The sequence below is a fragment of the Mercenaria mercenaria genome, chromosome 4 (genome assembly GCF_021730395.1).
Source record: "Mercenaria mercenaria strain notata chromosome 4, MADL_Memer_1, whole genome shotgun sequence".
NCBI lineage: Eukaryota > Metazoa > Mollusca > Bivalvia > Venerida > Veneridae > Mercenaria > Mercenaria mercenaria.
This window is the reverse complement of record NC_069364.1, coordinates 71,579,239-71,592,578: the sequence shown is the minus strand read 5'-3', so window position 1 is coordinate 71,592,578 and position 13,340 is coordinate 71,579,239. Positions and strand designations below refer to the sequence as shown.

Genomic DNA, 13,340 nt, shown 5'->3' with positions numbered 1-13,340 from the left:
AGGCACGTGTCCTACTAGAAAAACACATATCATGGTGAAATTGACACAAAAGCAACGCACTCGAGCTGTCGGAATGTTGCTAGCCGGGACACATTTACGACACGTGTGTAATTATTTTTGCAATTTCAAAAGAATTTTGATATAATTTATCTTAAGCTGTTACTTTCATGGTTATTTCCATTCTTAACCTTATTTCCGTTTACAAGAACCTTCAGTCGTAGGTTATCTACCATCCGCGCTCTTTTGGCAAAATTTAACCCAAGGACAATTCATTGAAGTGACCGATTTTGGGTTTTGATTTAAAATTCCGACAGCCCGGGCGCGTTGTTCTTGTGTCAATTTCACAGTGATATGTGTTTTTCTAGTAGGAATTTCGTCAGTAATGCCAAAAATGTTCACTAACAAGTGCATATTGGTGCGCATGCCCTGCACGTGCAAAATATGCAATATTGGTCAAAACGCCTAATTCGGTTACGCAAGCCGTGAGTCAGCCAAAAATAAATCAATAATTAGCTGCAGTACCTATTCAAATGTCTGTATGTGAAATTTCTTGTAAATACATGCATTATTAACAAAATAGTAACCCAATATAAACTGACCAATTAGGAATTTTGTTAAGTGTAAATACAAAACCAGAAGCCTTCAAATGAATATTCTTTATTTTTACAAGCAAAGTTATATGGAATTCACTGTAATTGTTTATGATATCAGTATAAACAAGAGGAGCCATATGGTCCTGAATCGCTCACCTGCACCTTGTGGGTTATGACAGTCTTAGTAAAAATTCAAAATTTGAAACTGCTAAATCTGGGTCTTGTGGAAGAATTTTAAACTTATATTGTATAAGATTAGAAGTATATTGATGATCCACAGGATGGGGCTAATATGACCCTAGGGGTCCTGATTCAATCAAGTTTGAAAGAACTCCATTATAAATTTTGCTTATTTTACATGCAAAATATTTAAGCTCTTAGCCTTGTGGCTCTGAAAAAGATTTTTGCTATGTATGTATATCATGTTTTTCTATATAAAACTATGTAGGAGCCATTTTGACTCTAGGGGTATGGATCTGAACAACTTTGAAAAAGTCCCACTTGCCAATGCTACATGTGAAATATCTTAACTCTTGTCATTACAATTCTTTTGAGAAGATTTTAAAAGATTTTTCCTGTAAGACTATGTAAGCTCATTAGCACAAGCGGGGGGTAATTATGACATCAGAGGACATGATTTGGACAATTTTAAGAGAGCTCCACTAGGCCATGCTATATACAAAATATCTATGCTCTGTTCCTAAAGGAAAATAAGAAGATTTTTATAGGTTTTAATATATTACTCTATGTGAAACTGATAAGCCCCAAGGCAGATCCTATATGACCCAATATGCCATGATTTGAACAATTTTGAAAGAGATATACTTGCCAATGCTTCATGCAAAATATCTAAGCTCTGGGTCTTGTGGTACTTGAGAAGATTTTTAATGGTTTTACTATATAAAATGGAATACTGAGTTCAGTCAAAGAGCCTGACTCAATCTGATAGACAAGACACATATTCTACCATTGACATCATCAGAGATGCCCGTCACACACTATTTCGTCCCTAAGCATCTAATAGTGTATTAATATGACGGTGGGGCGGCAATGGGTATTTAATCCAACATGAGTCAATGTTCACAATGACAAATATATAGTCATGAAATCATTTCGAAAAAAATGAACTCTATGTGAAACTGATAAGCCCCAGGGCAGGGTTATTTACCGAATGTTGTCAAAATATCCAAACTCTGGGTCTTGAGGCACTTGAGAAGAAGATTTTTAGAAGTTTTACTATATAACTCTAAGTAAACGTGATAAGCCCCAGGGCTGAGCCATTTGGGCCCCAGGGTCATGAATTGGGCAATTTATAGAGAGTTTCACTAGGTCATGCTACATGCAAAATATCTAAGCCCTGGGCCTTGTGATTTTTGAGGAAGAAGAATTTTAAAGGTCTTGCTTATACAAGTCTATGTAAACTGATAAGCCCGACATATACAGACAAAAGGTGATCACAAACGCTCACCTTGTCACACAGTGAAATATGAGCTAAAAACATGTCAAGTATAGTGTATGAGGGTCATTCAGTATAAAATGGGAACTATAAAATATCATTTAATTTGACTTAGTCTTACCTATCAATTTTGATCAGTAATGTAAATTGACTTTTTACCATTTTCACAAACACAGTTATGAGGAAAAATCTATTTTGTTTGTATGACAACGCTATTTTCAAGACATGCTCAAAACTGGACATGGACACAAAATCTAGCAAATTATGCTCCATAATCGTCGTGCCGTGCCGGGCTTACCCTTTATTTGCCAAGAGGTAATTTTGACCCCAACATGGCAGGCACATATATGTCCGTCTCCGCCAGGGCTGAAACTCACGACCGCCGGATTAGACGACAGACGCTCTAGCCACTGAGCTATGGAGGCGGAATAATTAAACTAGGTTTCTCAAAAAAGGTGCAATTAGTAATTTGGTTTTAGCCATGGGCAACCGAAATCGAGCTATCATATTGATTATTGACTTTATGTTTTCATCAAAATAATACCTGTCAAGAGTCCTTCCATATATCATACATGAATCATTTGCATTCCATGTGAAATACCAACTGAATTTGAAATAAGGATAAGACATAAATCAATAACCTAAAATTTTCAAAATTTTATAACAACATCAAACATATTTCTAGTTATGTTTTTCTCATATTTCCATTAAGACAACACATATTTATAAAACTTTTATTTACCGAATGTTGTTAAAACTATTGTAAGTCTCTGTTACCATGGTAACAATCGCAAAATATGCACCAAGCGCAATTTGGTATTATTCCTCAGTTGCATAGTGAAAATTTAAAACAACAATAATAATATTAATCTTTTGTTAAATATAAACATTTGTTTTACAACTAATGAAATATTTGGGACATAGTTCGCATTATTTATTGAATTACTGTAATAAGAAAGATTTAAAAGCAGATAATTTATACACTTCATTCCTATGGTTTTTGTTTGTTATAAGAAGTCTGTGAAATTCAACTGAAAGTCTAAGGAAATCTGTTGAATTGAAAACAATTCATAATAATGGCACTCATAGTTTTTACTAAGACTCTGAACATATAATATCTTGGCTTTATGAATTACAATATGCAAAAAAGCATCAAATATTCAATGCATTATGTATTATAAACATAAACGGTGAATAGTCGTATATATATATTAACTTACCTCTCATTGCCCCAGAGCTATCATAGAAATCGATGGATTCACCATGAAAGTCAGCTTTATGAAAGTAACGAAAATACTTCACTGCAGATAGTAAAGATGAAATGCATCTCTTTAGTAGGCATAAATAGCAGTAAATGCTGAAAGTGTCAATGAATCAATTTGATAATGAATGAGGAGTTGAAATCCCATGAATTTGCACTTTACTGCACAAAAGTAACAAAGGGCCATGACTGCCAAAACGGTAGAGCATACCATTTCCATTCTTTCTTTCTACACAACTAGCCATTTATATAGCAGAATATGTATTTGCGTAAACTTTGAATGAATTCTATCTAATAATAAAGAGGGGTCAATGTGACAAATATGACAGAAAGATTGACGGAAGGAATGAGGGATTGAAGGAATTCTGGAACTTCGGAGCAGCATCTTTACGATCCCATGAAAGTATTCTTGGAGCATATGAACATCTTTTTTTTTTCAAATATAATCATTTCAAATTTAGTCTAGATACAAATCGCAAAAAAATGCTTTCACAATAATTCCAAATACTAAACAATAATTATTGTTTTCAATTTTAAAGATTCCCTTAAAATTTTAAGCTTCCAATAGAATGACTAATTTCAGAGAGATTTTCTGTAAAATATACAGAAAAGGAACATTTGCAACATATATAAATAATATTAACATTAACATGTACTGTAAAAAGACAAAACTTAATACGGGGGATGTTCCAGAAATTTTGAGACTGCTTGAATATCATTTTCTTTATTTGCAATAATTTAGTTCTTTTTATATAGGACTTAATTTTAACATCTCCTGAACTATTTAGCAAAGTTTCAAACAGTTTGATCAATATTAAGGTCATTTTTCCGACTTTCAAACATAGTAAGGTTATGCAACGCGGGGCACGTCGTTGCAACATTATGACGTATAGACGTGACGGCGGTCTCCAGCAATAATTGCCTTGATTAATACAAAGTGTAGTCCAGCTACATTTAAGACCTTCTTTTGCAGATATGTCAAAAGTCTTCTATTTTTCACTAACTCTTCAAAGATGTAGTTTTGTATATTTTTATTCATTCGTTCTTTTTACATGATCCCTCTAATTAACGTTATTTTCGCTCTTTTTAGAATAACGTCGTAGAAAATGCAGACACCGTCGTAAAAATCTCAGACCACCGGTTTTGTTTGGAGGTATCATTTGGCCAAATACATGGTCTTTGTAACTTCAAGATAGCTTATGTGAGAATGAATAAGCTGTTAATATATATTTTGAAACAAAATTGATAGAAAACCCTGATATTCTTTCATTGTTTACAAAATGAATTTTTTGATGGGAAAGTTAGAAGTCTCGATGACGCGTCAGTTTTACGCAAGATATAATGGCACCTCCATTATCAAAATGTTTCAAAATTTAGATACAGTAACGGGACCATCATTAAAACTGAGTCTGAGAATACTCAATAGTTTAGCCATCTTATACTACTTTTTTATTTCATTAAAATGATGATTTGGCTGTTTACGAGACCTTTATTTCATTTACATAGCTATTTTAAATGACCTGTCCCGGGTTAGCGTTTCTATGGTTATTAGAACGTCACGTGTACTTTAGAAGGTTATGCTTCAATTTTCAAAATAGTTCCAATCTTTTGCTAATAAATCATAGTATCCATTGATATATTGATATCTGTGATCGGACATCTAATATTGAAATTATTGAAATAGTCTCAAAACTTCTGGAACATCCCTCGTAATAGTTAAAGTCACAATAAATCCGAGACATATAAAATAATAAAGGTGTTCATCCACAGAAAAAGAAATCTTGCACAATGTTGCTTAATAGGCTAGAAATCTTTTTCAATTATAAAGATTACTGCAACATTTTTGATTCCGGGCCATGACATTGTAAAATTTGCCATGTTTCTAGAAATCTTCAAAAATCACTGAAAGTATCACCTATGATATAACATCCTAAAAAGCATTTTGTTCTACCCCTAATGGTAACTGTGCTAGAGAGATTAGAAGATACCAGCCTTTAATTTCTTAAAACTTGCCTTCCATAATGTCAGTTTATCATATTTTGACAATCAAATACATTTTTGAGGAAACAGGAAACCTCTCAATCATATTAAAATGAAAATATAAGCAATAATGCAAAAGTGGTTGATAAACATACAGTGATGTTACTAAGGCATTCTCGGGATTCACAACTGCTTCGTTATATTAGAAATTTGTTGGTTCCGTAACAAATGTTTTATTTGAAAAATAACGACTAAAAATCACTTCAGTCCCAATCAGACTTTTCAATATATTTATAATTTTGTTTTTAATATATGATGATTATAAATCTGACTCAATTATTATAGTTTCATAAAGCAAGTAACAAAGTTCAGTTTTAAGCACACTCATTTGATAAGACTTTAATGGAATTGATGGAGTGATTTTCGAGCTTGCAACAAATGCATCAGTTACTATCCTATATGTATCTAAACATGGTTGTCCTTAGCAGAGAAAACTTATACATTGTTCTATTCATTTAGACAAGCTAAAACTTTATTTCCATTACCTTCATCACACACGAGGTCAGTTGACAGATCATCCAAATTTGCTTTTTCCACCATCTTCTGGAGCCTCCTGATCTGTTCTGCTACGACAGGTGTTTCATACTTCGTGTCAAAGACAGTGCACATTGTTTTGAACAGATCATAACACTGGCCTACGTTAGTGATGTTTTGAATAAGGGCAAACGTCCTTACTGCGTATTGACGCAATCCTTTGTCTAGTATCTTGTCTCGTACATTTTCCCTCACAGCCTTTACCACGTGAGCAGCACACAAATGCAAAAGTGTCACAGAAACTGATAGTTCTCTTAACCCAGTGCTGACCTTGAAGCAATATTCCAAATATCTCTGAATTGTGATGGCATTAAAGACTTTCAAAACTGAATGAATCATTGCCCAGCTGAAATCAGTTACTATTCTTTTTGGTCTTGAAAGAATTGAGAACTTTTTCATTTCATTGTAGAAGTAATCTAAAGATTGAGATATTTGTTGTGTATTTTGCCTCGACAACAAGAACTCACACACTGGTACAGAGCTGCTGCCATCACTTGCACCCGGTACTGGTGGCTGCACTAGCGTGTAGAAAAGCAGCTTTTCCCTCGCCTCGCAAATCTTTTGCACAACAGTGCCGGTTGCGTCAAAGTAGAATACACCACCGCCAGCTTTAATGTTTTCTCTAACGGCGGTAGGAGAAAGCTCTGAAAAGAGAATGGCCGAAAATGGCTTATAGCTAATTTCCTGCACATAGCCATCTAACTTCTTCCCTTTTTCCACATCCCTAAGCACAGCCTCAGTAATACAGAGTTCTGTCATAGGATCTTTGTGCAGGACGTCATGAAGGTTGCATATACTGTTTGCCTTCCTCAATACCGAGACTGATTGTGGCACAGTGTAGTTACCTTGTTCGAATTGCTTTTCCTCCATTTTTCCTGTTCTTCAAAATAAGTCTTCGCTGACTGGTTTTGCAGATCTTCTTGTACTTTTCGCCGTCTTTCTCCAGACAACTGTCTTTTTTGGATGTCCTCCCGCGAATGCCTGAAGTAAGGTCGTAAAACATTAACATAAACATTAACGTCACCCATTTTCTTAGTTGGCTTTAACTTAATGCAGAATTTGAAACTTCCACACTTTTGTTGTCCCATTATTTACATTTGGTGAAGGCTGACATGTATGTCCCTCTTTTACCTGATACTGTTTTTCTTCTTCATCTGATTTTTCCTCATTTTCTCCTTCATTATCATAGTTTTCCCTATATCTTTAGTCCCCTTGTCAACATTCCCTTTATTATTTAAGTCATCTGCCCATTCACCTGGTCTGTAATTGTTCTCAATGTCTGACCCATCATCACCTACATCCGAAACTTCAACTTCATCTTTTTCTTTGTCTCTATACCCATATTCTTTGTCACCTACGTCTGACTCGTTATCACCTTTTTTCTTTGTCTCTATACCCATATTCTTTGCCACCTACGTCTGACTCGTTATCACTTTTTTCTTTGTCTCTATATCCATATTCTTTGTCACCTACGTCTGACTCGTTATCACTTTTTTTTTCTTTGTCTCTATACCTATATTCTTTGTCACCAACGTCTGCCTCGTTATCACTTTTATCTTTGTCTCTATACCCATATTCTTTGTCACCAACGTCGGACTCATTATCACTTTCTTCTTTGTCTCTATACCCATATTCTTTGTCAACAACGTCGGACTCACTATCACTTTCTTCTTTGTCTCTATACCCATATTCTTTGTCACCTACGCCTGACTCATTATCACTTTTTTCTTTGTCTCTATACCCATATTCTTTGTCACTTATGTCTGATTCATTATCACTTTTTTCTTTGTCTCTATACCTATATTCTTTGTCACCTACATCTGACTCATTATCACTTTTTTCTTTGTCTCTATACCCATATTCTTTGTCACCTACGTCTGACTCATTATTACGTTTTCTTTGTCTCTATAACCATATTCTTTGTCACTTACGTCTGACTCATTATCACTTTTTTCTTTGTCTCTATACCCATATTCTTTGTCACCTATGTCTGACTCATTATCACTTTTTTCTTTGTCTCTATACCCATATTCTTTGTCACCTACGTCTGACTCATTATCACTTTCTTCTTTGTCTCTATACCCATATTCTTTGTCACCAACGTCTGACTCATTATCACTTTTTTCTTTGTCTCTATACCCATGTTCTTTGTGAAGTTCTGATAGTTCACTATCCTCTTCCTTTTCACTATATCTATAACTTGACTTTGCTTCTCACCTTTATTTCTGTGTTTTGTCTTTTTTTGAACCACCTTTGCTTGTCTGTTCACTTTTATGTTTGCCAGTTCTGACACCACTCTTTCAGCTTTACCTCATTTGTCACCAACATTTAATTTTGTCTCTTCATCTGATCTGCCACCTTCACTTTTCCCTTCACCCTTTTTAACATGTTTCCTCTTTCTTGTACCAATAACAAAGCTTCCACGCTGCGTCCAATATGGATTTTGGTACCGCCTACCTGTCCTTGATTCACTTTTCCCACTTATTATGTGTTCTGTTCTGAGTGATATAGTTCTACTGTATAATGATCGTCTCGATCTACTGTCATTTCCTCCAAAAACTTCTGATGCAAGAGACCCAAGAATTGAAGAGGCGTTTTGTATATCTCCATATTTCACTTTATCTACGTAAGCCCTCAATTTTTGTCATCCTCTGGCTTGAGATTTAGTTGTTTGCCTACTCTGCCTTTGGGTGGTCTCATTTTGACATCAACTGTTACAACAATTAAATTGATGCATTTCAAAGGTGCTTGCATAATTTTTCAAAGTAATACAAGAGATTCATCATTGATGGTCCAAGGTCACTCACTTGTTGAAATTGAAGAAGCTACTGAATAAGTTTAATGCAAATAAGGAAATATTTCATTGTAGATGTTTTAACTTTCTGACTAGGTTCGCTGAAATTTGAAGCAAAGTTGTAGTCACTAGAGCATTGACATGCTAATTTACAAAGTTCTAAGTGACCTGTGACCTTGTTGCTGACCCCACGTGACCCATATTTAAATCTGACCTACATATCATCTAAATACAGATCCTGACCAGGTTTTGTGAAATTTTAAATATAATTATAATCGCTTGACTGTTGACATGCTATTTTTCTATGTACAAGGTGTTTCATAATTATCATATATGCTACCATAAGGAATTGTAATATTAAATTCGATATGTCGGCTATATCAATAGGAAAACACATCATTAGAAAGAACGTATTCACAAATTTTACATCATATTATATTTTTGGGGGGAACATTTCATTACTTCCCTGCTGCCTGGGTTTAAAGTTCACAACTTTCGTTCACTGTTGCTAATCCTTGTTGTACGTATTTATTTGAAACTTGAACTTCCATTTCAATTGGATCCTCTTTGCCTTGTGCCCAGGGAACAAGTTCACTATCAGCAAAAATGCCATACAGTACGGCAGCGAACAGAGATATTCCGGCAGTTATAAAGAATACTAGTCTCCATTCTTCATTTGTACCCTGAAAGCAAATAAACACAATGGATTACACACTGGTGCCCCGTTACCAGAACAGACGATAAGACGAAAAAACGATTACCACTATAAACAGGAACACTTCAAAAGAAATCTAAAGGAATTCTTTTGCGCTAGAAAAATCATGAAGAAAAATATAAAAGATCCCTCCTATCAGAATAAACATAGGATCGATATAACCTCAACAAATAACACAACTAATGCCCAAACCGATACATAACAAGAATAAATAATCTAAGTTTCTTTCAACCATAATAAACAAAACAACCTAATACCCGCTCTTCGAAAAATGACCTTAAAGGTTCCATTCCTCTAGAACAGCCTAAATCGCTCCAAGTGCATTTTACACTAGAATAAGCAAGAACAAATATGAAAAGTTGTTTGAACAACCCTTTCTGAAACAAAAATTGAACATTTTAGAAAGGACATAAAACCAATTAGTTCCTTTTAAACATCAAACGTAATCCTTATCAAATATTGAATGTTATTCGGGTATTGTCATTTTTACCTTTACTAAAGGCTTCAAAACAATGCACTGTATTTTGGCAGAAGGAAGGTTATAACAGTGTTGCATTTTGTGGCAATTCCTATTTCCTTTTAAAGTGGACTAGTGTGTATAACCGACTAACTAATGACACTAGTTTCCTCAGACTGTATATATGTATGTATTTTGTAAATGTAACAGATGTTCATGTCAGGTTATTTCCAAGTGACAGAGATGTTCGTGTCAATTTTTTATATGTGACAGATGTTCGTGCCAGTTTATTTCCATGTGACAGAGATGTTCATGTCAGTTTTTTTACATGTGACGGATGTTCGTGCCAATTTTTTACATGTGACAGATGTTCATGTCAGTTTTTGTCAGTTTTTTATATGTGACAGATGTTCATGTCAGCTTTTTGTATGTGACAGAGATGTTCATGTCAGTTTCTTTACATGTGACGGATGTTCGTGTCAATTTTTTATATGTGACAGATGTTCATGTCAGCTTTTTAATATGTGACAGATGTTCATGCCAGATTTTTTTTATGTGACAGATGTTCATGTCAGTTTTTGTCAATTTTTTATATGTGACAGATGTTCATGTCAGCTTTTTATATGTGACAGATGTTCATGTCATTTCTTTATATGTGACAGATGTTTCTGTCAGTTTATTTATATGTGACAGATGTTCATGTCAGCTTTTGTATATGTGACGGATGTTCATGTCAGTTTTTTATATGTGACAGATGTTCATGTCAGTATATTTACCGGGAGAATCAACTTTTTAACTGCAATGAAGAAATGAACCATCTCTGGTATTTAACACTGCAGGTAGTGTCCCCTGAGTGTGTGTTAGATAGAGTCATAGGCTAAATAGACATTTGTGTGTTTATATTGTTTTTTCAAAGATAGTAAACATGTTTAAACAAGAAAGAAACAAACTAAGAACTGTAAGGTTCCTTAGAATCAGAATACACGAGAACAAACACCGTATCTCCTTCCACTGCGACACTCCTCGGTTGCCTTCGAAAATAGTAGAAAAAATAGGTCTCCTTCAATAAGCAAAATTTTCTTCATTTTAAACGAAAAGAAAAGGCCTAGGTATCTAATTAGGATCCTTACATGTTTCGAATCAACAAAGAGAAAACACACAATATGTTAAACTCAAACTGAACAAATGAATATAATGTAACAATTCAATTTTAACTACCTTTAAAACATATGAATAAGAAGGTTAGATATACACTGTATTAACTATTATCATAGCTCACAAAGAATTACTTACATTTTAATGGGAATCATGCAAACTGTTAATTACAATTACTATAGAGGCTACTTACAGTTTTAGTAATTTCTCCTACTGCAATTGGAGCAACTATACCAGGAATGGTTGCTAAGGTTTTTGATATACCAAAAATAATGGACAATCCTGTAACAATCCAATTAGTATAGACCTAACAAATAATGTGAATAATATCTTGCCACGGGTGAAAATATAAGACATGGTGTTCATGGGTGAAAGATATTTTGATAGAACAAATTTTCTTTTATTTCGATTAAGTTTAACTATTTCATATTCCGAAAATCCACTGAAGGACATTTGAGCCGTGCCATGGGAAAACCAACATAGTGGGTTTGCGACCAGCATGGATCCAGACCAGCCTGCGCATCCGCGCAGTCTGGTCAGGATCCATGCTGTTCGCTTTCAAAGTCTATTGCAATTAGAGAACCTGTTAGCGAACAGCATGGATCCTGACTAGACTGCGCGGATGCGCAGGCTGGTCTGGATCCATGCTGGTCGCAAACCCACTATGTTGGTTTTCTCATGGCACGGCTCATTTAATAAAAATGAATTCACAATATTCCGTTTACTCACCTTGGTGCTATGTCTATAATAATAGGAACGAAGCCTCCTGTAACACCAATGGCTTCGAAAATAGTGCATAAACATAAACAGGCTATGACACCATATTTGTATTCGCATGTCAAATACCCGGGTACCAGAATAAATACTGCAATCCCAGTGCAACCTTAAATGATACAAAGTAATTTTAAATCACACATTAAATAGTTAGACAAGCTGATCAATGTATCTTTTTTCTACAAACTTAGAAATGAGATAGAATTAGTAAGTTATTCGATATATTTTGGGGAAGTGGATTAGGTCGATCAAGCCTATTGTCGCCTGTGCGAAACCTCTTTTTATACTTTGACATATATTCTTGCATAAAAACTACTTTTTTCACTGGATCCGCCCATGTATAAACGGGAGAAAAAGCATGTGCAAACAAGGCAATTCACGTGCTGTTAATACATGATTTTTATTTTTGAAATGCTTTGCCATGGACGTATGTATGTATTTCTGCGCAGACTGATATTTGGCATCTGCGTCTTGTTTCTTCCATAATAACCTCTTCTTGTAGCATTATAGATACAATGTAATCCATAGTATGTTTAGCTGTATCAGTTTCCAACCCCAAACGTACTGCCCCCATCTATGTACGCACTAGCTTCTCTTAGAGTTTACTCCCTTTACAAAGCGTCTGTTCAGTTATTGTAAATAACTGTGAATAAATAAGTATCGCGTGTAACTTGTGCTATTGCCCGTTTTTAGGTATTATATTAATGTTTTTTGTTAGTATCAGTCGGTTTGTTTTTACCTGATTGTTCGCAGAATTCATATAATAAACCTCGAAAACTAGTCACTAGCTTCGTACTCATCCGTACTCTGTTTGTTCGTACTCAAAATAATTCGAATGTAAAGTTGTTACTCTTAAAATAATTGTGTTCCTGTTTATCAGATTTTTAAGTTATAATTCAGGGTTCATACGCGTCAGGGAAAAGTCAGGGAAAAATTTTTTTCAAGGTCAGGGAATTGTCAGGGAATTTTACAAAATGTCAGGGAAATTTTGAAATTTGGAAAATGTCAGGAAAATGTCAGGGAATTTTCTGATCTGGTAAGGCAACAACTTGTAAAGGTTAAGGCAGTTTCTTCAAATATTTCCTTTTTCATGAAAGCTATCACACTTACAACAATTAAAGCATAATTTTAAATTATATATGCATATATCTATATTCTACATATTTTTCAAATTCCATATAGAAGAAACTGAAAGGGATTTGCACCCCTTACCTCCTGAGCAAATCTGGTGATGGCTATATCTAATGATTCGATCCCCTTCTCTCCTGTATAGTGTCCATTACACATAGCCATTACTATATATACATACAAGGCTCCAATAACACAAACATATGTTCTTTATTTTACACAGTTTCAATATTTGAAGAAGGATGTTTTTGTGATACTGGTGCCTTGTGCATGTGGCTAGTGCTTGGTGCATGCTGTTCAGCTTTTTCCCCTTTCAGGTGTGACTACTAACCATTAACAATGAGCAGGCAGACTAGATTTAATGACAATTCCATTTTAATGTAATTGAGTAAAGCTATGTTCAGAAAAACAGTTCGATTTGGCTAATATGTTC

General features: G+C 34.6%; 2 protein-coding genes across 2 annotated transcripts in view; one reads left to right on the top strand and one right to left on the bottom strand.

The window, feature by feature from the left end:
* The window catches only part of LOC123552108 (sialin-like), a 78,170-nt gene that overhangs the window by 5,296 nt on the left and 59,534 nt on the right, over positions 1-13,340 (top strand). The gene's annotated exons all lie outside the window — the stretch shown is intronic.
* LOC128556659 (uncharacterized protein DDB_G0283697-like) lies at positions 7,256-8,027 on the bottom strand. Its single transcript, XM_053542265.1, has 2 exons — positions 7,947-8,027; positions 7,256-7,789 (listed from the first exon to the last, which is right to left on the bottom strand). The coding sequence occupies exons 1-2, from the start codon at positions 8,025-8,027 to the stop codon at positions 7,256-7,258; spliced, it is 615 nt and encodes a 204-aa protein (XP_053398240.1).

Excerpts from the sequence above, each read along its gene's own strand:
- LOC128556659 (XM_053542265.1), bottom strand. The coding sequence starts at position 8,027 with ATGGGTATAGAGACAAAGAAAAAAGTGATAATGAGTCAGACGTTGGTG. Across the intron at positions 7,790-7,946 it reads GTATAGAGACAAAGAAGAAA|AGACAAAGAAAACGTAATAA; the intron begins GTGATAATGAGT and ends ATATGGTTATAG.